At 42.9% G+C, this 26,072-nt stretch overlaps 1 protein-coding gene across 5 annotated transcripts in view; it reads right to left on the bottom strand.

Moving 5' to 3' along the window:
- Positions 1 to 5,192: 5,192 nt before the first annotated feature.
- The window catches only part of ZNF385A (zinc finger protein 385A), a 172,465-nt gene continuing 151,585 nt past the window's right edge, over positions 5,193 to 26,072 (bottom strand). For all 5 annotated transcript variants that reach the window (XM_087710493.1, XM_087710494.1, XM_087710495.1 and 2 more), the window contains 4 exons: positions 22,086 to 22,424; positions 15,178 to 15,356; positions 10,188 to 10,283; positions 5,193 to 10,054 (listed from right to left, as the gene is read on the bottom strand). In XM_087710493.1, coding sequence (XP_087566619.1) covers positions 9,824 to 10,054; positions 10,188 to 10,283; positions 15,178 to 15,356; positions 22,086 to 22,424 — 845 coding nt within the window. In that variant the 3' untranslated portion in view covers positions 5,193 to 9,823. The remainder of the gene's footprint in view (positions 10,055 to 10,187; positions 10,284 to 15,177; positions 15,357 to 22,085; positions 22,425 to 26,072) is intronic.

The raw sequence follows: 26,072 nt of genomic DNA, 5'->3' as shown, positions 1-26,072 counted from the left end.
GGAGTCCAAGTCCGACCGAAACCGAGCAATTTTGTCCGCCAAGAATTGGGCATATTCTTCAGCTCTGCCCTGCAGGGGTTCCCCCGCCTCCCTTTTGTTCAATAGGGAGCGGGTTATCCTGAACAGGGCGGCTGGACGGGACTCAGCGGATGCAACCAGGGTGGCTATGTGTGATCTTTTTGCTGCCCTAAGTGCTCTAGTATATTCCCTGGTGCAGGTGGTTACCATTGCTCGGTTCGATTCGGACTTATCGGACCTCCAACGGTGCTCTAGGCTAGTTTGAAAGGCAGCAAAATTCTCCTGGCAACAGGCCAACTTGAATTTCTACCTGAAGTTATATTGGCCCTAGAGCAGGAGGGCACTGGCAGGGAGTGGCATCAGGAACAAATAGTACTGCAAATGGTATGGTCTTAAAAAATGATCTAACAAAAGAAACTTTATTTAAAGGGTAGATATATATTTTGTTGTGAGATTGGGATTGCTGTGTAAATTGTTTTGGCAGGATCATTGGAAAGTCTTTCCAGCTCAGACAATAATGAAATGATTAATTCAGGCCTTTAAAAGAACAGAAATGGAGATGTTGGATGGTAAACTGTGATAAAGAAATGGATCTATTTCTGTACAGCTGATGGAATTCCTTTAGATTGTGTTAGAGCAGAGCTGTCAAACTTGATTTCATTGAGGGCCACATCAGGGTTGTGTTTAACCTCGGGAAGTCAGGATGGGCATGGCCAGGAGGGGCGTGGCCAGCTCAACGCCACTCATGTCGGGGGGCACCTGTGGTGGCCCAAGTGCTCTGTCAGCAACAATGGGCTTCCGAGTTCCATTTCTGGCTGCAACAACCTCCTGCAATCCTCTGCTAGTGAAAATAGAGTTCAGGAGGGCCGCATGCAGCCCTCCGAGTTCCATTTTTGCTGGCAGGGCACCACAGGCCAGTCCTTCGTTGTCTCCGGGGCAGCCTTGCAGGCCAGATCTAAGCACCCTTGAGTTTGACACCCCTGAGTTAGAGCATCTTCTGAATCTTAGAAGGTTAGAAATACACCTGCTATAGTATAACATGGAATGCTTCTCAAAAGTTATAAAACTTGCTTTTTTAAGGTAAAGCTGCATGGATACTCGAATGTGCTGGATTCTGGTTTAGGTACCAAATATTAAACCAAATAAAGATGAATTGAGGGAATATTTTCCCTGCAAGCATTGCTATGACCTGGGGCCAGAAAGAATAGATCAAATTGTCATTTAGAGAGCTGATAAGGCCATGCAATCCCACTCAATGTAAGATGAACAATGGGAGAACTTGTTTGACAGTCCTCGGTACAAGAATGACCGAAGAATTGGTTGAGTTTATGACCAGACAGCCCCAGACTCTCACTGGAATGTAAATGAGCCACAGTGCTTTTCTTTTTGGTGTTGAGATTGCCATGTGAAAGGGATAGGTTCTCACTGCTTTGGAAAGACGTAAGCTTGGTAGGAACACAAGGTGCTAAGAAGGAAATAATTCTCCCCTCCCCTAAACTTTTTATTACGTTGTCCAACCTGCCAGGTTTAGGGTATAGGTTATAAAATATTTAGGCTAGATTGGGCTCTTCAGTGCCATCCCTGATTTAAACCCTTAATGTTTTTTATACCTGGTCAGAATTTGTTTGTTTTCTCCAGCTGAAAAATGTACCCTGAGCAGCTAAGATCTCAAGAAACTTTGTGTAGTCCCACAGCCATCTGATTTGTTCCATGGAGCTGCCAAAAAGGCAATTATTGCCCTTGGGTTACCTTTCCTTTATAATGAGGGTGTACTTCAAGCTATGACAGATGAAAGGTCTACCTTTTACAAGGAAATGCCTACACACCATTTTCTAATCTGTGGATAGAGATAAATAATTTGAAGAGTTCCTGGTGGCAATTCTATTTTGCCTCTAGTAAAGCGACTTTCAGGCTTTAGCTAATATGGACAGAAATAGAAAGCATTAAGGCTGGCCTCCTGTCTCAATTTCCTAAACTTTTGACAATTTGAGCAGAAAAGAAATGAGTCCATTGTTCAGAAATGAACTACAGTATTGTATATTTGAGGGAATAATTCTGAGGGAAAATAGCAGGCAACCCTGGCCACGAACCCAAGGGTTTTTTTTCCTGCTTCTGACCTCAGCCTCTCGTACTGTTTTGTTAAAATGTAGTTCTCAATGATGTCACTGGATTCCTATGTAACTGTAATATGCACAATCCCTATATCAGTGACCTATAATGGACATGCAAAAATGACATCAATAGAAAACAAAGAATGTGTTTCATGAGGCAAAATGTTTTGAAAATGACTTTAGAAGCCCTATAGATATAAAAAGTAATGTTTTTATATGTTAATGTTGGAGACTAGTGAGTCCATTTAAAAAATCCATTTCATGATGAGAATAAAATCATCAGCCAAAGTGTTGATGTCTGCCTTGTCATCCTGACCACAACATTGTCCTTCTGCCCATAGCGATAACAAGTGACTTTTCTATTCTATTTATGAATCCATTTATCAAATCACCAATGTTCACATTATATGGCAGGGGTGGGTTGCTAATCCTGTTCCAACTGGTTCGGTTGGAACGGGGCTGGCGGCGTCCTCGTGCATGGGCGCAGTTCACGCATGCGTCTTAGCGCCTGCGCGATGCTCCAGCTGCTTGCGGAGACTCGCGCAGGCGCTGTATGTGCCATCCAGCTGCTCGTGGAGAATTGCGCAGGCGCTGTATGTGCCATGCACCTGCGTGGAAGTGCAGAAGCCTTCAAAGACCGGTAAGGAGCGCGGATGGGCGGGTGGGCCCTTCGCCGTTCCCGGAAGTTACTTACTTCCGGGTTCGCTGACCAACCGGTTCGCGGGGACTGCCGCGAACCGGTTGAAACCCACCCCTGTCATATGGCCTACTCTTTCATTCTGTGCATACAACTGCAACAACATCATTACATAATTTCTGCTCACAAAAGCTTTGTCACCAGTTTCAGAAAACCAAGTGGCTTTATATGAAGAAGAATATGAGGGAATTTACTTGGTATATGCAAGGCTTCATTTTTGTCTATTATTTAGCCAATGAGACTTAAGACGGTCTCTTTTGAAAACACTTCCCATAGATTTTGCCTACATACACATTATATACATGCTTCAAAATTGATTAGAAAGAGGAGCTTCAAAACACAAGGGAGGGACGGTATCCGGTGCTCCGGGCAGACTCGGTACGCCCGTATGGGGGCGTACTGCCTGCATCCCACCACTGATGTGCACCCATGACATTGCACCGGTGTCTTATTTTACTAAACGTAGACATCTGTGAGAGCTTACAGCCAGCCAAAGCTGTTAAATGTATGTAATCAACATTTGGGCCAGGACCATAGCATATTCAAAAGTGATGTCAGAGAAAAGAAAGTTGAAATATTCCACAATAAAGCAATGACATGAACCTCTGCCTAATTCAGAAATGTAGTTTTGGAACCACATTGTTTAAAAATTTCCAGAAAACAGTTGAAGAGGACTGTGAACAAATAAAGCAAACATTTTGTAATATAGATTGAAGTGGTATAGAAACTGAGTAGATGAATAAAATAAAACAAATTTAATGGGTGATAAGCCTAAGGGCTGCTTCTTTGAATTGGCTGAGATATTTTGGAAAAAGAGAATTAAATTAGTTCCGTTGTGCTCCAATGTATTGAAAAACTGGGGGTAGCTGCCATGATCAGCATTGGGGCCAGGCGAGGCTTGTGACTTGGAAAATACACAAAGCGTGTATATGTGTGTGTGTAATTTAACTCTACACAGGCAGGTGTCCAGGAGTACTGCCTAGAGTTGTAACTTGGCAACTTCTAAAAGCATTTTTGGCCAATCAGCTCAGAATTCTGTCAAGGAAATTGTTGGCAGTGGTTTTGGGAAAAGAAGGAAGATGTATGTTTATGAGGTAACTTGCCCCAAATTCTCAGCAGGAAGATCACCTCTTTAAGGGATGGGCAGATAAGAAATAGGAAACATAAACAAATATAAAATAAATAATTTTATGGGGTGGGCATATAGGAGTGGACAGAAAAAGGACAGGTTCTATATCAAAGATATTCTAGTCTAGTCAGTTTATTTTCTTACATAATGAACTCAAAGCCACTCCTTCTTATTGGGAAATGTTAGCAAGCTGAGGATACAATGCTGAATCAAAATATTTTAAAAGGAAACAATGTTATAATATCATGATTTTTAATGACAGCAGGCCTTAAGACATGTCCCATCACTATGGCTACCCTACATGCCTTTCAAAAATCCCAATGGTACTTGATGGCAGAAAAAAACCCTACAGAAAACACTGTTTTCATTTCATCGTTATTTGGATTTTAGCAGCCCAGGTATGATATACCTAATTTTTGCCAGGGAAATGGGACAGAATCCAAACATGGCAGCTCATATATAGAGTAGCTGTTAGACCTGTTACTTCTCTCCAATGGACACGCTACTGTGGATGGAGACACATGGGAAAACAATAAACAGGAGTTTTGTCTCTTGAACACAGGTCTAAAAATCCACATTGGGGAAAAAGTTATACCTAGTTACGTCTTCATAATTACTTTATTTTTTCATTTTTAAAATTCTCCAATGAAATGATAAAACTACTTCTGGCATCCTTGCTGGAAAAGTATTTGGAGTCCCGTTGATTTCCCATGTTTTGGGGACTCCTACTTGTGTGCTGAGGCATTGAGAATCTCACATGTAACCTTATGAACATCCAAGCAACACTAACAGCCAACTGTTCAGAGGTGTCCATAACACATCATGACAGAATCCCACAAAAAGGTAGCTTAAAACTGAACCACATCATTGGACCAAAATCCCATCATGTGCTTCATGATCTGTGTATACTTTGCCACCTGTGGATGCTAGCATCTCTGGCCCTTTGGAATTAAGAACCAGACACTTCAGTAACAATGATGGAATTGCACAGCCATTTTCAGGGAATCTTCCCAATCATTTTGATTGAACAGAAGTTTTCTTATGTAGCTATAGATAATCCTCCTTTAGTGACTGCAATTGATTCTGATAGTTGCTAAGTAAATATGTGAGTGAGAGAGATGCTGAGAAGAGCACTAGTTGCTGCCACCTCATTCAGATAAAGTTTTGCAGTATTCTATGCCTGGCCTGTTTTTCCTTCTCTCTTTACCCCTTTGCAGAGTGGAGAGATTGCTTAAGCAAGTTGTCTCTACCTGAACTGCTTTTCTCTGAGGCATAGGCTAATTGCAAGATAACGAACTCAAATAAGTGACATTAATTAGAACCTTCCCCTGGCTGGCAGCTGCTGCCTAAAACTGACCAGATCTTAATCAGTTTCACACTGAAGGCTTTTATTGTCCTAAATGCTGCATTGGTTGGGTAAATGATTTTTTTAAAAAATTATCATATTTGAAAATAGAAATTATCTGAGACAGTTGTTAAACAAGAACTACCTGTTTATCTTTATAGCGGATGTTCTTGAGACTTTTGGGTCCATGGTATGAAGGATGATCAGTGTTGGAAAGCAACAACAGAAAAGTTTCTAATAACTGCTACCCATCTGCCTCCAGAATCCCTTCGGCTTCCTATCGATCCAGCCCTTTCCAAGTTCAAAACTATACGCACAGTTTCCAAGTTAGCAATCGTATTCCCAGATCGTCCATTTGATTTGGGATCAAAGTTTGGGATCATTTTTCAGTTCATCAGATCTTTGTAACCATGAATGGCTAGATCACTTGTAAGGACTCTGACTCATGGTTAATTGACATACCAGTATATATTCCTTCAGCGGTGTAATCCTCTGAAGTCTGCTACTGGTTTGGTGAGTCTGCTACCGAGTGCGCTCATGAGTGTCTGAGGCATTCCTAAAAAAGGAACATTTTGAAGCCTTCTGAGTCTGCAAAGGTAAGTAGAACAGCGGGGGGGGGGAATCTGCTGTGCCATATGATTTAGATTAGCTAGAAAGCAGGAAATCCAATGATTCTAGCTAATTGCACATCACAGCTGATCGTTGCCCAGCTGATCGTTGGAAATACTGGTTCACCTGAACCGGTAGCATTTTTTACTACTGGTTTCAGGCGAACCAGTCCGAACTGGTAGCATTTCTCCCGTGTATCCCTTTCCAAAGCAATTTGATTCCTCATATATCAGTGTGGTCTTCTGCCCCTACTGGCAGGAGTCAGCACAACGGACTGCATGAATAAAGGACACTGGAGCAGCCAGAGGGAGCCATTACAGTGTAGTATAGTGGACAGCCAGGAGACCAAGAACTTATCAGAGAAATGATTCAGACCAGTGGTACTTTCCGGACCGTTGCAACCGGTAAGCTACAACAGGGCCCAGGGTCCACCTCATGAACGTGCGTGGCATGTGTGCAGCACACGCATGTGTACTTACTGTCCGTGAAGGTCCAGCTGCTCAGCGGAGCGCCGCGCAGGCGATCGGCTCAAATAGCGGTAAGGAGAGCGGGCAGGTGGGCAGGCCCTCCGGAGCATCGTACCAGAACGGTACTTGGTGCTCCCAGCAGGCACCGGTATACCCGTATCAGGATGTACCGGTCATATCCCACCACTGATTTACACCTGTATGCCAAGTTGAAGTCACATGAACAGGACTCTCTCTAATCTATTCATCCATCCTTCCCTCCCTCATAGGCAAATCTTTTATCTATTTTTTTTTTTTTGGAAGCAGAGTCACTACCCTCTGTTAGTACAAGAAATACTGAAATGAGTCTGAACAAGCAGGTGATGGTCTGGCTCTGATTTGGAAGGCATGTGCAAGTCACAGTGGTTTAAACTCAGTGGGTGACAATGAGATTCCCACCAAAGTGCTTCAAAACGTGCTTTATCTTGCCTCAGGAGACATTCAATGTCCATTGAGAAATCTGTTAAATTTCCCTGGGGGCCGTTTCAACATTATAGCTTTAGTGGAAGCATGTTACAGATCAGCGAAGCGCACCACTTAAAACAGCAATGTTTCAAGTATCGAGGCTGCTGACACATGCCAGGATGTGAATAGGGACAGTATTAATATAATTCTGAATGAAATGAGCCTAACTGGGAGAATGCTTTCTTTCAATTTTCCTTTTGTTTCTCTCCCCCCCCCCCCCAAAATATATGATTTCCTGGTTTCTATGCTGAAGTTCTCAGATTTGGTGATAACAGCCATAAAAGCTTTGCAGGAGCTCAGCCGAACAGATCAACAAGTTTGCAATTTGGCAGCTTCCCAAGCTAAATAAGTTGCCCATTTTCCTTGCTGGGAGAATTGCAAATTGGCAAATAAGAGCTGAGGCTGAAGGAAGAAAGCTCCCCCTCCCTAAATGTTCCTCTTTTTTCTCCAAGGGAGACAATTTCAGGGTCCCACTGGGCCTGCCTGTGATTGTATCCCTAAACAAAAAGTTCATCCCAAAATAAATGCAGACTAGACTTGTCTCTTGGGCTGGAAAAGTAGAAAAGGCAGTAATTTATTGCAACAGATCAAGCCCAGAGCTTTATCCTATGGGTAGTCCTCGACTTATTACTGCAATTGAGTCCCAAATTTTTGTTGCCGAGACAGTCGTTAAGTGAGCTTTACCCCATTTTGCGACCTTTCTTGCCACAGTTGTTAAGTGAATCAGAGCACTTGTTAAGTTAGCAATACGGTTGTAAAGTGAATCTGGCTTCCCCGTTGATTTCGCTAGTCAGAAGGTTGCAAAAAGCTGATCATATGACTCCGGGACACTGCAACTGTCATAAATATGAGCCAGTTGCCAAGCATCTGAATTTTGAACCCATGATCATGGGGATGCTGCAAGGTGGTGTGGAAAAGGGATAGTTTTCGATGGTGTCATTTCGAATGGTCGTTAAACAAATGGTTGTCACTTGTGTACTACCTGTATCAAAGGCACCTCTGCTCCTCCTTTCCCTGCTGGGCTTTGGGCCCTGAGCGTGGAGGAAAGAAGTCCGTAGTAGTTTATTAGGATTGATCCCAGCCTGAAATCATGGCTTCCCCAGTCCCTGACAGACAGGAAGACAGACCGAGTGCAGGCATAAATGAGCCTTATCATTTATTTTATTGTTATCAAGGAGCAAGGGGGAGGAGGGAGAAAAGGTGCTATGTGGGGCGAAGCAGACAGTCCTTGGTGTCAGCAAGAAAGAGAGGGTGAGAGTCTAGCATGGTCCGACAAACAGTGGACAGGGGTCAGACTCAGAGGAGCAGAGGGCATCTGCGGATGGAGGGGGCAGGGGGTTGCCCTGTGGGTCATGCCAGTCAGGGGAAGGAGGGTCCTGTTCCCCTCCCATGCCAGTGTCTCTATTGCTCGGAACTTCAGTCACAGTTTGGAGAGAGGCAGGGAAGAATAGCAGGGCCACAAACATGGAAGAACGTCTCCCTTCCTCCTTCCCCAGGCTACGGGGTTTTGTTTTGAGCTGGGCCTTCTTCCGGTTGACAAAATGGGAACCGGCCAATGGCAATGGCTGTTTCTGCATGTACAAGTTTGCAGGGGAAAGAAACAACCTGACCCTTAGATTGTTCTTCCAAACCCAAGTGCCCATGCTTCTACAGTGCACACCCTACAGCATAGGCCATCCCTCAAGAGGCACCAACTGGGGTGCGCACCAAGGGATTTACAAGCATCTGGATTTTGTTTTGTGCTGTCTGGAGGGTGGGGCTGGCTTGGAGGTTGGGGATGCTTAATCCCCAGGAAAAGAACAACCTGGCCTCTTGGCTAACGTCCCCCCGTTCAGTCGGGGAGAGGTGGGAACCCAACGCTGTAGAAATAGCAAAGGGAAGGCGAGGGAGGGGGAGAGGTCACATTACCATGGCAACGGCACAGATAACCCAAAGGATGATCTACAGGCAGAAGGAGATGCCAGCCGCTCCCCCAACAACCCCCGATGCTCTTGCTCTCTTAGCCAACCTGCCATTTCCAGGCAAGCTGATGGGAGCCGCGATTTTCTTTGCTCGGAGGACAGAAAGTTCTGCAGATTGGGAAAAACATGACTGAACAAGGGGCTGGGTCTGTCTGTCTGTTGCTGCTGCTCAGCGCAAGAGGAAGTGGAGGACATGGAAAAATGGGGCACAGTACTTGCTCTGCCAGTCTCTTATTGAGGTGCCGTGGTGAGGAGCCCAAGGGGAGCCCCGTTGCATGGAAGCGCAGTAAGGAGAGGGGCCAGCACGGGGAAGGGGGGGTGCTGATAGGGAGGGACCTTAGGGGATATGTACATGGAGGTGCTGGCCAGCATTATTGCAGTAGGGACTCTGTCAGGAGGCCCTGTCTTCTGTCCCACACACACATATACACCCCCCACTTCTCAGTGCAAGTGGACAATGGCTTGTATGAGTAAGGGGGGCAACAGCCCCCTTAGCTCTGGGATGAAGGAGATTGCTTGCTGATCAGTCCCTGAGGTACCAGAACTGCCTCCCTTGCCAATGCGCCACAGAGTCCTGGGGAGGCACTTCCACTCCCCAACCTTTCGTACCTCGGAAGATGAGACCGACACGCACATGCACGCACAGGCACACCCCAAGACACATGCCCCCATTTAACCCCCTGCGGGAGCCCAGCACTTGTGCAGATTTGGCTGGGATTCCGAGAGGGTGGAGAGCAGGCGCGCCGATGGGCAGGGATGCAGAAGGGTGGGCTTCTCCCCTTTCTCTTCTCAGAAAAATAATTCCATTTCCTGTCACAAAGAAAAAGGATGGGGAGAAAGAGTAAAATGCTCCCTTCAGTGGGCCTGGGCGCCTTGTGAGATTGCCGGGACTGGTTGCTAGTTGCCGGGGGGAAGGGCGGTGTGGTTCTGGTGGAGCCAGGAGTCCCGGGATTGTGGCAGGCAGGTGAGTGGAAGGGCAGCATCAGTATGGTGAGAAGAGGATGGGTCCATGTGCAGTTCGGATGGGCCCCGGAGCCGGGCGCAGGAGTGGGTGTGTCAGAGGTGGGCCCTGCAGCAGGGATGGCGTTGGGGCTGGCCGCAGCGTCAGGGGTGTGGAAGCTGCTGCTGCTAAGGCAGCTGCTACAGCCAGGGGATTTGGTAGCAATCCAGCTGCCAGGGACTTGGGAAGCTCCTTGGAAAAGGCCAGGGAGCCCTGCGGAGACAAAGAGAGAAAGAAAAAGAGAGAGATTGAGTTTGGTTATCTGATTAAAGGGGTGCCAACTATTCTGGCCTATTAAAGAAACACTACCACAGCCCATATTGGAAAATGCCCATTATGTACTCACTGGCAGCTCTGCCATGCCACGCTGCTTCTTGTGCCGACTCAACAAGGGATTAGGCTTCCCAGCAACTCCATCCCGGTGCCGCCGGCTGGAAATATGCTAGAAAACCAAAGAGGAAAAAAGAGATATCAAGGTAATTAGCAAGTAAAGTATCCTGATTCCTTGATCAAATGTTGCCCCTTATGCCAATCCAGCCATGTGGTGAACTATCAAGAGATAGACCAGACAGGAAATCCAATCATCATTGCCTTTTAATGACCCCATAATCCCTTGCAGGTTGGAGTTTGAGCAACTGAATGGAACTGAGTGTTTACTGGCCAAATGCCCTTCCTGTTGCCAATGCAGAGTTATATTCAGCAGATATATTCTCATCGTGCCCAGAGAGCGAAATATGTGCCTCTACCTAGGTTCAAACTACAGCCTCCTGAATGTGAGGCTAGAGCGCCACCACTAGGCCACCACACCACTTAGATAGGAAACACAAGGGCCAGATAAATTAATTTTTCTTTACTATAAAGCTACATTAATAGAATTTTGCATGTGTGAAAGTTCATCTCTCTCGCCATTTCTTTTAAAACGTGAGAACTTAAGAAGGGTCCCTTCTGAGTCTTTTGCTCCACCCACTATGCAATTGTGGGCTATGCTGCCTCTTATCTGTTACCTATTCAGGATCTGTTTGCCCATCTCCCAAGGTCTTTCTCACATATCTTTACATGAACTCAGATTCCAAGATGCTCATTAGAAATCCCTTTGGTGGTAAAATTTGTAGTTTTAAGGCTTCTTTGAGGATGGACTTAGGAGAGAGGCACACCTCATTACAGACCACTACACACAATAGTAACCCATAGCCCCTATCAGATGTGGGTTCCTACCAGTTTGGACCAGTTCAACCGAGTAGGTAGTAACTTGGCTGCCCATGCCCCCAAACTGGTTCTATTGGCAGCGCCATAGGTGCCGGCATCTTGTTTTTTGCTCCTGCAGAGAAATAATTTTTTCACTACTGTGTACGTGCGCATAGGGCACATCAAGTGTATGTGTGTGAAGTGTATCCCTGAGCGAACCGGCAGTAAAAGAATCCAGAACCCATGAAGGCGGAGCTGACGTTACTACAACACGACCTGCAATCTTGGTGCGCCAGGATTGCTGTCAATATCTCTGCTGCTGGATGGTCCTTTGTGGACCTAAACCGTCCCAAAGAGATGGTGATGGACAAGGGCATGTCCTGCTGATCTCAGGGGCATTGCAAAGCCCCTGATTGATCCAGGAGAAGCTCTTTCCTCTGGCTACAAGAGAAGCAGACATTGAAGCTGCACAACGTTGGGACAGACCCCTGAAACGGAAGCAGAGCAGGAGAGAGAGTGTATCGAAATTGGTGAGATAAACTTTACTCTTAAAGAACACCCAAAAAGACTTAGAGCAAAATTAAAATTGAAGACAGAAGAGAGTAAGTGGCAGATTAAGCCTGTATTAAAATTAGTGTTATTTTTCTCTCCTTAACTTTGTTTTCTTTTTTTGGATGGAATTCTTACAAATGCCTCTTACTTTTTAAATTGGACTGGTCTCTTTTTTCCTTCTTCTATTTTTCCTCACTTTTTGTATTTGTGGAGCAAGAATCTTTCTTTTTGTAATGTTTGGGTGGATTTTATCTTTTAAAATTTTTTCTCAAGCTCAGAACAAAGAAAGGGCTAAAAGTAAAAGTAAAAGAAAAAGAAGTAACACTGCCACCTAGAGAATGGAGGCTTGGAAGCACTAATTCCTATGAACATTTGACTTATATTTTATATCTTAAAGTCCTTGACTTTGTTTACTGAAAGGAACAGTGGGAAGAGAACGATTTGTTTATACAGATGCTCTTTTGGAATATTATCAGTAGCTGGACTGGAGTAAAGAGAAAGCCTGGATTTGTAAGATTATAGTGAATTTGTTTGAAATTTAGCAATAAGCCTTGGAGGGTTTAGTGGCAGTGCTTACAACCTGGAAAATTGGTCCAACATGAAGAAAAGGAATTAACATAGCAAAAAAATATGTTAGATATTCAAAAAGTTCTAGTAAGCACAGAGAGAATTGACAAGAGATTTAAGATTATAGAACAAAACATAGAAAGAATGAAGGGAAGAGTTGAGGATATTTACAAAATAACAATGAAATTTGAGGACAGAGTTCAAAAAACTGCATAGAAATATGAACAAAGTGATAAGAAAATTGTTGACATTGGCAGCAAACCGTGAGTGGAGGGAAATGTTATGTGTGAACTACTGAAAGGAGAGATCAACGAACTCGAACTCTATCCCAGACTTCAAAATATAGATGAAGAAAGAAGAGAAAATTTGGCAGAAACAATGAGAGTAATTTTGGCAGAAGCACCAGTGATAATCAAAGGCAAGATGATGGTAGGAACAGATGGAGGGTTTCGACTCTCTATAAGATATGGAATGAACAACAAGTTGCTAAGAGAAGTCCACATAAGACTAATCAAGAAAACACTTAGAAAACAGATTCTACATATGGTAAGAGATATTGGACTGCAGTACTACTGGAAGGATACCAGATGATGAAATGAAATATTACAATAAAATCAAGTTAAACTTAGTTCAATTTTGAGTATTATGTATAAGACAAAGTAATAATAGTTATAGTCAAATAAATGATTAACAATGATAATAATGCATTTATATATACTAGATTGATAATATGAAATTTTATATAAAATTGTTATCATTGTTAATCATTAATTTGATTATATAAAATTGCAAGTGGGACTATGGAGATGAAGTTGAAAAGCTTTTTTATAAAACATAAACAATTTTATATAAAATAGAATATAAAGATGTAATATCATTGGCTGATGTTAGGACGATGTAATGAAACGCCATAATATAAATTTAAAGTAAATTTATATTATGGTGTTTCATTACATCGTCCTAACATCATCCAAAGCATATTTACTTATGCTTCACATAAAAAGAATGTAATAATAGCTATACTCAATGAATGTTTAATAATCATAATAATTGTATACATATATATTAGATTGATGATATTAATAATGGAAAAAACATGGAATTGGAAATTATTAGAGAATGTTACCAATACTAGAATAATAGAATGACTTAGAATAGGATATAAAAAATACTTTACTATTGGATATATTGAAGATGATATAATGAATTATTATAATATAAATGAATTTATATTTAGAATACCTTGTTTAAAATGAAGAAACAAAAGTGATAATCAAACAAATGAAGTACTATAATAATAATGTATACAAACATATTTGATTGATAATATGGGACTTTAGATAAAGTTTAAGTGATGTCTATGGAAAGGACGCAGAAAACCTTGTAACCAATCGACACACTGTAGGTAATTGAAGATGTTTTTATGTTATATGTCTTGTTTGTTTATGTTTGTTTAAAAATAATTTTTTTTTTAAAAAAAAAAATCCAGAACCCATCCCTGGTCCCTACGCAGGACTAGCTCATGAGTAGACATGGCCTCAATCAGGTAATTCCAGCAAGTCCTCCCATCTTCCACAGTGATAGAAGAGCAATCTAAATTAATCTGCCTTTAATAAGCAGGCCCTGAGCAAGAACATCATAGTACCTTCATGATTAGAGTTAATGAATGCCTATTCAATTACTGAAATCTAATCCTGATGTTGAAATTCAAAATTAGAAGCTATGAACGTTGACACGAGACCTCCCACCTTCTGAATCCCAGGCATGTAAGGGATGGCTACCATTATAAAGTAAGCAGTTCTCAACTTACAACTACTATTTAGTGACCATTCGAAGTTACAACAGAACTGAAAAAAGGGACATGACCATTTTTTTCACACTTTGCAGCATCCCCCATGATCAGAATTCAGATACGTAGCAACTGGCTCATATTTATGCGTCCCGTGCAGGGTTGGGATTGAACATTTTTAGCAACTGGTTCTCTGCCTGGTTGCTGGGTGGGCGTGGCCATGATGGGTATGGCCTTCTTGGTGTGGGGGAGGGCAAAAACGGCCTCTCCCGGGCTCTGGAGGCCTTCAGGAGGCCGGAAACAGGTCCATTTCTGGACTTCCGGAAAGCCCATTTTTTGCCCACCCAGAGCCTCTGTGCAGGCCCTGCACTTTCCTGGCATGATGAATGGGCCATGTGGAGACTCCTGGGAGGGGAGGGGTTGGGCCAGCCAATCCTTCCAACTACCGGTTTGGCGAACCAGATGTGGTTCGCCCAAACTGGTCCGAACTGGCTGAATCCCACCCCTGTTCCCGTGGTCATGCGATTAGCTTTTGTGAACTTCTGTGACAAGCAAAGTCAATGGGAAAGGTTAAAGGTTCAAGGTTCATTACACATGTATGCCGCCCTATTCCCGGAGGGAGTCAGGGCGGCTAACAAACCAAAAGGGAAGGGAATAATACAGAAAAAAGCAAAGGCAAGCAAACAAAATACGGAAACAATTTAAAAACAGTCAACAGCCACACAGTTCGAGTGGGGATGGGAACTTATCAGCCCCAGGCCTGTCGGAACAGCCAGGTCTTGACGGCTTTGCGGAAAGCTTGAAGGGTGGTGAGGGTCCGGATCTCCACGGGGAGATCGTTCCAGAGGAAAGCCAGATTCACTTAACAATTGTGTTACCAGCGTAACAACTGCAGTGATTCACTTAACAACTGTGGCACGAAAGGTCTTAAAATGGGACAAAGCTCACTGAAAATCTATCTTGCTCAGCAATGGAAATTTTGGGCTCCGTTGTGGATTGTAAGTCACGGACTAACTGCATTTAGTAGGGAGAGAAATATAGTTTTGTTCAGAGACATTGCCTCCTATCACATGGTCCTTTTTAAAAAAAATCTGAGCCTTAACAAATGTAAGAAAACACTTTTAAGGCTGAGGTTTACTATAAATTAGATCCCTGTTGAGTTCCACCAACGGTTCTTCCTTAGAGGGAGGAAATTCTATTCTGGTAAGATGTACTGACAAGGTGTCATGACTGCATTTCACACCTGTTTGAGCTGGATCTCCGAGTTAACTTTGACATTGCAGATTTCACAGTGGAAGGTTCTCTCCTGAGCACTGGGGTCTTGGTTGCCTGGTTCCCCTCCAGTTGTGGGACTAAGACGTGGATACGCTTTGATAGGCCCCAGTCCGCTGCGCGCTTCCAGGATAGTCTTGTGCTTTGTACCTAGGAGAGTACAACACAATACTGAAACTACAAATGCTCAAGAGGAATGTCCACCAATCATTTCTTGCAGCACTTTCTCTTGTACACTTCCTCCCAAGGGAACGCTGTTTGCAAAATTGATAGAGACAGTCTAGTCCTCTACGAATATATACTTTAGCTACAGTTCTTTTTCTTTATGAATATATATTTTATCTACAACTATACAGTTGTATAGTTACAGTAATGTAGCCTATAATCCAGTCTTGTTGACAAACTAAGATTAGAAAGGACACAGAATAGACTTTTCTGCAGTGACTTTTTGTTTTTAACAGAACCGATTCCTTAAGCTAGAAAAACCCACCAGGTTTCCCTCTTGTAGTAACATCTACCTTCAGATAAAGGTTTTTTTTTTACATTACAACTTATTTAGCTATCAAATCACCACATTTTAGAGACATTCGAAAGTTCCTTTTTTATATTGTTACATGACAATTATATTTTTTATATACATCTAGGTTCCCCCACTCATTCATCTTCATTTCAAAGCCGAAGAATCAGCGCTGTCCAAAGATGTCTCCATGGTCATGGGGCTGGCATGAATAAATGCTGAAGGCGCACAGAATGGCGTTACCTTCCCACCAGAGGTGGTTCCTATTTTTTCTACTTGCATTTTTTACATGCTTTTAGGCTGCTAGGTTGGCAGAAGCTGGGACAAGTAATGGAAGCTCACTCTGTTATGCGGTGCTAGGGATTCGAACTGCCTAATACATCTAAGTATTGCTTTTACTTTATCAGACTCTCTCTGTGTATATATATGTGTACACACACACACACACACAAACACACACACTCATTGTAAAAATGGTTTTCTTCCTATCTAAATTGAGAGGGGCAAGGAGTATGCTGACTGGGAATGAAAAAGTATTCCTGCCTTTGGTTGAGTTTTTAGCAAGAGTTTCATTGGTATGTATTGGTAAGCAAAGCTTTAGCTTGCAAATAAATATTATCATCTTCTGATATCTGCACAGTAACTTGTCACCAATGATGTATAAATACAAACATGAAAGAATTTACAAGAAAAAAGAGAAAATGAGAAGTGAACCCTACAGTATGATTCTAGTTCTCTGTTTAAATACTGCTATCCTAATTCGGCAAAAACCTCCTTTTTTCACAACTGGAAATCCTCTCAAATCATACTTCAATAGCTGCTTTTCCTACAATTGTGTCAGTGTTAGGATATAATTTAGGAAGGAGACAAGACCAAGGGCAAATTCAGATGAACAAATCTATGCCTGAATTGTGCCACTGTAGATTTTGAGTGTGGATCAATAATAGGGCACATAAAATACAAATGCTAAACAGGATAATGTGATCATAATAGGATGGAGACATGGAGAATTTCAAGAAAAACTTTAATATATTAAAATAGAGGGTTAACATTACAATCTCAACGGTGAGAAGAGGCTTATGTTTTATTAGCAATAGCAATAGCAGTTAGACTTATATACCGCTTCATAGGGCTTTCAGCCCTCTCTAAGCGGTTTACAGAGTCAGCATATTGCCCCCAACAATCTGGGTCCTCATTTTACAAACCTCGGAAGGATGGAAGGCTGAGTCAACCTTGAGCCGGTGAGATTTGAACAGCCGAACTGCAGAACTGCAGTCAGCTGAAGTAGCCTGCAGTGCTGCACTCTAACCACCGCGCCACCTCGGCTCTCTTCAGTGCCTCACCTCCTGAAATCTGTTTATTCAAGACTTGGAATATCCAAACTGAAAGGCCAGAAAATTGTTCCCATAGGAAATGAAAAGAAAAACAATAGGAGTTCATTCAACCTTATTCTAATCAGAAGCAATGACAAACGCTGAGCCCAAGAAAAGGACCTTAATGGAAGTGTATTTATCACATAAGATATGAAAATTTGTACTTTGACTCTACATACTAAGTCAGAATCTACCTAAATAACACAGAACCTCTGATATTCTAAATAAATAAGGACTGAATGTACGGTATGCTCTACTAAGTAAATAAAACAAGAATAAGCAAGGAGGAGTACAATATTCCAAATTATGCTTTGCAAAAAGCTAAATTCTGTCATTTACAGTATATGTACTTAATAAATTGGGTTACAATCCATAGTAAAAGTCGGCTTTTGTTAATTTATAGAGAAAAAAAGAATTCTTGCAGGACATTAAACATTTTTCCTCTGTGTGCTGTAAATCCCATTGAATCCTGTTTGAAACTATTGCTTTCTAAAATATTGTATGTACGCAAAAAGATCATGACTTTAACAGAATAAGAGAGCTGGAAGGGACCTTGGAGGTCTTCTAGTTCAACCATCTGCTTTGGCAGGAAACCTTGTATCATTTCAGACAAATGGTTGTCCAATCTCTTCTTAAAACATCCAGAATAGGAGCACTGACAACTTCTGGAGGCAAGTTATTCCACTGATTAATTGTTCTGTGGGGAAATTTCTCCTTAGTTCTAGGTTGGTTCTCTCCTTGATTAGTTTTCATCCACTGCTTCTTGTCCTACCCTCAGGTGTACAACTTTTTATTGTTGCTACTGGGAGTAGCAAGGGTGGCCGGTTGCGCCCATTGCTTTTGAACCACATTCAGAAAAAGCTTGGGAACTGGCACTATCTCTTGGGCCGACACAGGCTCCTCAAAGAGGTCCCCAGATAGGTCATCTGGATCGTTAGTCGCCTGATCTGGGGTGTGTGTGTGTGTGTTCAGATACATTTGCCTTATTCAAGATGGTTTTGAAGTTGGCAAGCTTAAATAAACCTGAAAAGACAGGCTTTTCGGAGGCAACGCCTTTGTCCCCTGAAAACTCAGCTCCGGCCTAGGTAGGATGTCCCCCCAATCAGAATCCTCCCTGCCCAGAGAGGAATGTGGAGACTGAGAAGGCTGGGTCAAGGATGCCTCCCTAGGGGTATCATGGGGCTGGAGATGTCGGGACTTGCGTGTGTGCTTGCCCCGTTGCAGCATGCCCGTCTCTATGCCCTGGGACATAGCCCTGTTAATGACCTCTTGCATCTCTGATGAAAGATTAGGGCCTTGGTCCTCGACAGGTCGAACCCCTGGAATGGGTCGGGCGGCCGGTTGCTGGGGTGCCAAGGGGCCCTCGAGAACTGGCCCTTCCTCCAGGTCTGAAGGACAGGCAAAGAGATTGGCCTGGTCAGCCAATGATGGACCTGGAGAAGCTGCCATGGCAAGGGAAGCAGTGGGAGAGAACTCCTGGCCCTCCTCATCACTATCGGAGATGGGCTGACCCTGATCTGCTTGAACCCCCATGGAGGGCTTCATTGGAGACACCGACTGGGAGGTTTGGGGCTGCTGCTGAGCCTTGGAAAAGTGCTTCTGGCGACGGATGGCATCCCTATCTGGGCCTGATCCCTGTTTGGGTCCCGGCCTAGAATATGGTTTGCTGCCCCTGATGGCTTCTCAGGCAGCCTTGCCAGCTTGCCTGGAGAAAGCTCTGGTAGAGGGCTCAAGCTGCTCTGAATTCTCAGGGATCTGATCTGCCATGGCTGAAAGGTTGGGGTCTAACTGAAACAGGCAGGGACTACCTCCACTCACCACCTTCACAGTTGCAGATCGTGGACCCAAGCGCTTAGTAGAGAGACACAGAAAGCCACTGAGATCAGATCCAGCCAAGCAGGAATCTGGTGCGAGCGTTAGCAGCTCCCAGCACCTTGCAGGTCAGGTAAGGAAGGCGACCTAGGTAAGCCACGATCCGTTGCTGCACCAATCTGATAGTTTTACAAGGGTAGGAGCCAAATCGCCAGCGAAAACCGGACAAAGAGCCTCCACACGGCGACCTGCAACGAGTCAGGCGACCAGGCAGCTGCGGCAATGTGCTCAGAAGCGAAACTGGCTAAACAAAATGGCGGGCGGAACTTCCGGTTTCCCAAAATGACCACCACACCAGTCATGCAGCCCAAAATGGCCACAGCAGAGTCCACGCGCCTCCCACAACAGCTGCCTGTAGCCCTACGGCACCCGAGCGAGCCCAGGACACCAGGAGGACCACGAGGTGAGCAAATAGCCAATTAAAAGGAAAGGAATTTTCTCTCACCAAGCCTGCTTGTAATGGACACAATTAAGGAAATTTTTCCCTGCTTTTAACTCTAGGAGAGTCCAAGCAATCTGTAGAATTGAAGAGAAACTCGAAAGCGCGTCCACTGGGCTAGCTGAATTGAAAAAAACTGAAGATAGTCAGCACCAGAGGCGCGGCTTAAAGTTTCAATTCAGTTCTGGGCAGATTGGCTGTATTTAACCTTTGCTTGGACTCTCCAGAGCAGCGCCCTGGAAAATAGAAGCACCCTCAAACCCATGCGTTAAGCAGAGGCAGCAGAGCAGCAATGGAAGGAAGATCAATTAGCAATAATTAGAGTTATATACCACTTCACAGTGTTTTACAGCCCTCTCTAAGCAGTTGACAGAGTCAGCCTATTGCACACAACAATCTGGATCCTCATTTTACCCACCTCAGAAAGATGGAAGGCTGAGTCAACCTTGAGCATGGTGAGAATCAAACTGCTGGCAGGCATCAGAATTAGCCTGCAATACTGCATTCTAACCACTGCACCACCATGCCTTAATTAAGTGGGTCAAAACAAACTGGGGAGCTGATCCCAGCCACTGTAGCAATGCAGTGGAGCTTTTCTGCTACAGCCATTAGGAAATATACTTTGCCCTCGCTTCCCTTCAAGGCCTGTTTTTCTTTTATTCTGGTTTGGACTTGTGGAAGAAATAAAATAAAATGCAGCTTCATTTTCAGAGTATTTGCAAGATCTTTGGAGTCTAATCAGTTAGTACTATGGCTGTGAAGTTATGCTCAAGAGCGTGTGAAATTAATATCTATAAAACTTGAGAACTCAAAAGGGACTCTGGTAAATAGGGTTTCTTGCCTTCTCTCTGTATCTGTAAGGAATAAAATTTGCGGGGAAAACTCTGTTGTCTTGAAAGATTGAGATAGAAAAATTAAGGTTTGGTCTTTCTTTTAGGTGTGGAGTAGAAGCCACCTCTACACTCAAGTCTTTGCACCAGTCCAAAGTCAACTGCACTTTTTAAAAATCCCACTTTATGAGTCTATTTCACAGCTAAGCTGCTTTATTTCTGATTCAGTCCTATTATATCCATTATCAGATTGAAGTAATGCCCTATTGAAATTTGTTTTTATTTAAAAATAAAGAAAAATGTCGAAACCTTGAAGACCTTGTCACGTTTTCCAACTCCCTTGGTTGGAAGCCACGTTTTCCAATTCCCTTGGTTCAAATTGGTGTTTCTTCCCTCCCAATTGAGATCCAACTCTACTTTCCAGTACACTCTTTAAATATAGGAGAGGATATAACAATCTCCACAATGGAAGAATGGATGGAAAAACACTTCAGTTAGCAGAGATGGCCAAGTTAACTGTTTTAATTAAAGAAAAGAATATATCCAGTTTTGTTTCTACATGGAAACTGCTTGAAGACTTTGTGCTTGAGACAGAACCCTTCCCCCCCGTAAAATTCTGATTAGAGAAATTTGTTGTCATAGAAATGAATAGTATATATTAAATATGTAAAAGTAAAAAAATTGTGGCTGTGATAATATGCTTCTCACACTAACATGAACTCACACAAACACACCAGCCTGAAGATGGCGAGTGGGACCTCGCCAAAACAATCTCAATCTTACACAGGAAAAAACCCGAATACAACAAAACATGTATATATATGTATATATGAGGGACGTGGTGGTTCAGTGGCTAAGATGCTGAGCTTGTCGATCAGAAAGATTGGCATCTGGCGGTTTGAATCCCTAGGGCCGCATAACGGAATGAGCTCCCGTTATTTGTCCCAGCTTCTGCCAACCTAGCAGTTCGAAAGCATGTAAAATGCAAGTAGAAAAATAGGGACCACCTTTGGTGGGAAGGTAACAGCATTCTGTGTGTCTTCAGCATTTAGTCATGCTGGCCACATGACCACAGAGACGTCTTTGGACAGCGCTGGCATATTGGCTTTGAAATGAAGATGAGCACCGCCCTCTAGAGTCAGGAACGACTAGCACATATATGTGAGGTGAACCTTTACCTATGTATGTATGTATGTATGTATGTATGTATGTATGTATGTGTATATGTATATGTATATGTATATGTATATGTATATGTATATGTATATGTATATGTATATGTATATGTATATGTATATGTATATGTATATGTATATGTATATGTATATGTATATGTATATGTATATGTATATAATATATATTTATAAGTAGAGGAGTAGTGCTGAGAAGTAATTTGACAACCCAGCACCAGAAAATGGATCTGGGCTGGGACTCTGAATGCCATTCTTTGCATTCCTGTATTGGGCAGGTGGGAAGGGGGGGCACCAACAGAGTCTCATTGCTCAGCAGCAGGGAAAACAATTACTGGTTGGTTTTAAATTGCCTTAAGAAGTTAGTTAGTGGGAATGCCAAAGCATGGCTCTGGTTATACGTATCTGGAACAACTAATTCCTGAATTAGTTTAATTTTAACTGTTACATGCCATCACACAAGCTTCTCTTGTAAACATGTACCTAGAAGCCTGGAGGGGTGAACTCATGGTTCTCCACAGCTTCTGTTCCAGAAAGCACTATTTGCACAGAAATATTGTCAAACTAGCAGCCATAGGACGAGCGGCTATTTGGTTTGACCCACCTCCTCAACAGTCCCTCTCACCAAAACATACCTCTCAAAACTCTCCACAAATACCTTTGTTATGCGCCTCAAGCTGAGACAGCGAGTTCACGGCCACTTTGCAGAGGGCACAATAGAGCAGCTTCTTGGCCTTCTCTTCATCGGGCTTGGGACTGCTGTTACTATGGGGTGCTGCCCCTGAAGCCGCTGGGGTTGCCGATGTGGTCGAGATTTCTCCCAACTTGGTCCCCCAGGCTGGTCCACTCTTGGAACTCTGGCTTGGCTCCGGGCAAGCGGCCAGGTGGGGCGCTATTGCTGCTGTTGGAGAACCCAGGCAGGGCTGTTTCTCTGGCGAGGAAGGAGCTGGCACAGGGGGCAGCGTCACTGATGCTCCTATGCCGTTCAGCTGCTCAGCTGTGTAAGAAAACCAAGAAGGGAAAGAAAGAAAGAGAAAGGATCAGGAATGGGGAAGAAGCAGAGAAGCCACACACAAATCTGAGCAGAGGGTGTAATTAAGAAACCAACGGTTGCAGAAGGGTTAATTATAGCTAAAGCTCACTACAACCTCAGTATTTCTTTTCAATTCCAGGCTTAAGCAAAGTGCTAGTGTGGCAGCAATAATAGATAACCACTGCACAATGCGCTCATCTATCTTTCCCAGCCCAAATACCAAATTAGGCATCTGGCAAACCCAGATCTAGGATTCAGAATGCTCTCAATTTAAAAATTAATCACTAGGCAAACCTATGACATATGGTGTCCAGGTAACACGCCAAGTCTCTGGATCCTCTGGAAGTCACACAAGAGGGTCCTGCTCTTGCACAGCCTCTCTGGAGCCTCCAAAATACATGCGAGAACGAGGCCTGCTTTGTTTTGGAGACTTCAGGGCCACCCAAGAACATTTTTCTCAAGTTTCCAAGCCTCGTGTGATCTGGAGCTGCCTCGGATGGGCATGTTTTTCTGAGAGACCAACTGAAAAATATTTACAATTATGTAACCTTTTATTTATTTATTTTATTGAATTTAGGCGTTGCCCAAAAGGACTCTTTGTTATGAATTGTTTCTTTTTTGTCTACGTATGTGTGTGTGAGAGAGAGACAGACACGCCAGCAGAATCAAGTTAGGCATTTTCTGAATTTTTGATATGCTGAGCCCAAATGGTTCACCGTCACTGCACCAGGCTCAAGCTGCCCTGTAGCCTTGAACCAGCAATCCCCAATTAATTGCATACCAGATGTGCTGGGCACCCAGAATTTCAAGACAAATAAATCTGTTTTCTAAAAGTATTATCCAACCTTTTATTAAAAAATAACTTACATTAGAGCAGTGGTTCCCAAACTTGGCAACTTTAAGACTTGTGGACTTGTGGAGTTGAAGTCCACAAGTCTTAAAGTTGCCAAGTTTGGGAACCACTGCATTAGAGAGAAACAACATTTGACAGTATAGACTATCAGTTTATAGTCACATGCTCAGAAACTATAATTTCACTGTGCATAAAAACAGATTATCATAGATATTCCAGTATATTATACTGTCAATCATAGCACTCTCTAGGGCTTGGATTATCAAAGCCTATTTATTTCTGGAAATTATAATTTGTTGAAATCTAGCTGCTGCTCATGTCTGTTCTTTGACATAAAAGCTATAGGCATTCAGTTTTGCATTCTATTTTATCCCCACAGAATAGGCAGTCTTGAGGAACTGAGGTAGGCAGGCCTTGTAAACTCTGGGTCCTATGCTTAAGATGTCAAGAATAAAGCATCAATACATCATTTGGCATGTTTTAAATCTGAGCCCTGACATTTAAAATAGCTTCTGTGGTTTAAAATTAAATCCTGTTTTTAAATTAAATCTTGCCTTTGGGGCAAGATTATGGAGACCTTCTCTTTATGAAAAGAAAACAAGCAAGGCTGAGATACAGCCTACTAATATGCTGTTGTTATTACAAGAATCATACCCAAGAGACTTCTGTTCTACAATCAGAAGAAATGCATGTAAACTGCACATGCATTAGCTTGGCATAATTAATTCCACTGTCAAGACTGTGCAGCATTAAAATATTTGTTTGTTAAACAGGCATAAATGTGAAGACTTAGATCATGAATTGCAGAAACCTCAAAAGTTCCCTGTTTTTTTTTAAAAAAAGAAAACAGCAACAACTATATTTTATCCGTTCTTTCTTCCCCTCCAACTCAAACCCTTGTCAAAATGGCTAAGCAAATAAATAAAATGGGACTGAATCGAGTATGCTTTAAAAGCCACAATTCTACCAATCGATATTTGCTTACCATAATTTTAATCAGTTAACGTTTTGGTTCGTTAGTCTATTGATTAACTGGATTAAATTTTATCATGCCCTCTGCAGTGGAGCCAGCACAATGTGTGATCCCTGGGAAATTCTTCCCAGACCTTTCTGTATTCTTAAAAAGGATTTTGCTGCATCAAACTATAGAAAGATACTTTGGAGGGCAAGTTTCTCAAGTTGGGCAGATGTTTTGAATGTCAACATTCAACGGCCAACTAAATTTATAAGTGAATTGATAAGTTGTAAAGGATTTCAGTCATATCTACACTAGTTAATGTGAAATATGGGGAATAGTTTTCAGATATGTATGCTGGATCTTTATAATATCAAAACTGCACCAAGCATCACCAAGGATTTTCCAAAGCTAACTAGACAGAAAAAAGCAAATACTTGTTTACCCAAGAGGAAGATATTCCTGGCATTAAGATGGCATCCCCACCAAGGCAGATGGACAATAAAAGCTTGCCATCCAGAATTCTTAGGAGTCAGGGTGCCTCAAAAGTGCAAATGAATGAATTCATTTTTAAAAGCTTGCTTGCCTAGGTTACCATGTTTCATCTAAGACATCTTTCCCATTGAAGAAGTACATCATTCTTCCTAAGTTACTTTTTCAGGTAAATACAGCAGTAATTTATCTTCATTAAGGAACCTATACTAAACACAACTACTTAACTGGCATTATAGAGGACCATCTTCATAATGTAAGACCTAATTGTTAAGCCAAGCTTGTTTCACTCTACAAATATCTTGGCAAGCAGGAGACAGAAGTCAACTAGTCCATTGTTATATTTACAAAAGAGCTATTCATATGATGCAGGTGCAGATGTCAGTTGTATGTGACCTACAGAGGGACAAAGATTTGGGCAGGAAGGCCCACAGAATATAACCCTGTGTTCTTCTAGCTCAGGAGTGGGCAATCCTCTAGTGATCAGGGAAACTGAAGGTCCGCAGTGGATAAGGCAATAATAAGTTTTTAAGAAGAGATTGGACAACCATTTGTCTGAAATGGTATAGGGTTTCCTGCTTAAGCAGGGGGTTGGACTAGAAGACCTCCAAGGTCTCTACCCAGTCTTCTACTCTACTCTACTCTACTCTACTCTACTCTACTCTACTCTACTCTACTCTACTCTACTCTACTCTACTCTACTCTACTCTACTCTATTCTATTCCATTTGGGCTATTTCTTCCCTTTGTTTGTGGGGAATCAGGGTGGAAGAACACAATGTTTAAAAAGCCATACTATTCTGTTACCAGGCTACCATTAAAACGTTCATACGATTCCTCCCCTCTACATTGTAGGAAACTGCTTCCCCCTATTTTCACAGTAGTGATCACCTGTGACCTGGGAGGGGTCACACATTGACCACCCCATTTTGAACTGGAAAGAATTAATAAAGGATTTAGGACAACCTTGGCAATGAATAATTATTGTCAGTTGGGAGAGTCTGAATGGTGTTGCTCAAAGTGTGAACTGGGCAGCCCAAGAGAGAGGTAGGCAAGACCTCACTCCCAACTTGATAGTGTGGATATGTGTATGTGTGTGTGGGCTCTTTGCTTTACCTGGATATATGATGTTTAGGCAAGGAGAATCTTCTTGAAGCATAGCACTCTGGAAATAGCTACCTCCTGGTGTAGGGAAAAGGCGGCTGTGTGGGCAAGGACAGGGACAAGGCCGAGTGAACGGGAGATCTGAAATCTTCACTGTTCAGCTGACTTCGGCAGAGCTTGCATATGTCAACCCTTATAATTGTACTTGG

This window comes from Thamnophis sirtalis, unplaced genomic scaffold, assembly GCF_051295495.1.
Source record: "Thamnophis sirtalis isolate CommonGarterSnake01/CBP01778 unplaced genomic scaffold, rThaSir2_p1.2 scaffold_3, whole genome shotgun sequence".
NCBI classification, from domain to species: Eukaryota; Metazoa; Chordata; class Lepidosauria; order Squamata; family Natricidae; genus Thamnophis; species Thamnophis sirtalis.
This window is presented reverse-complemented; position numbering and strand designations above follow the sequence as displayed.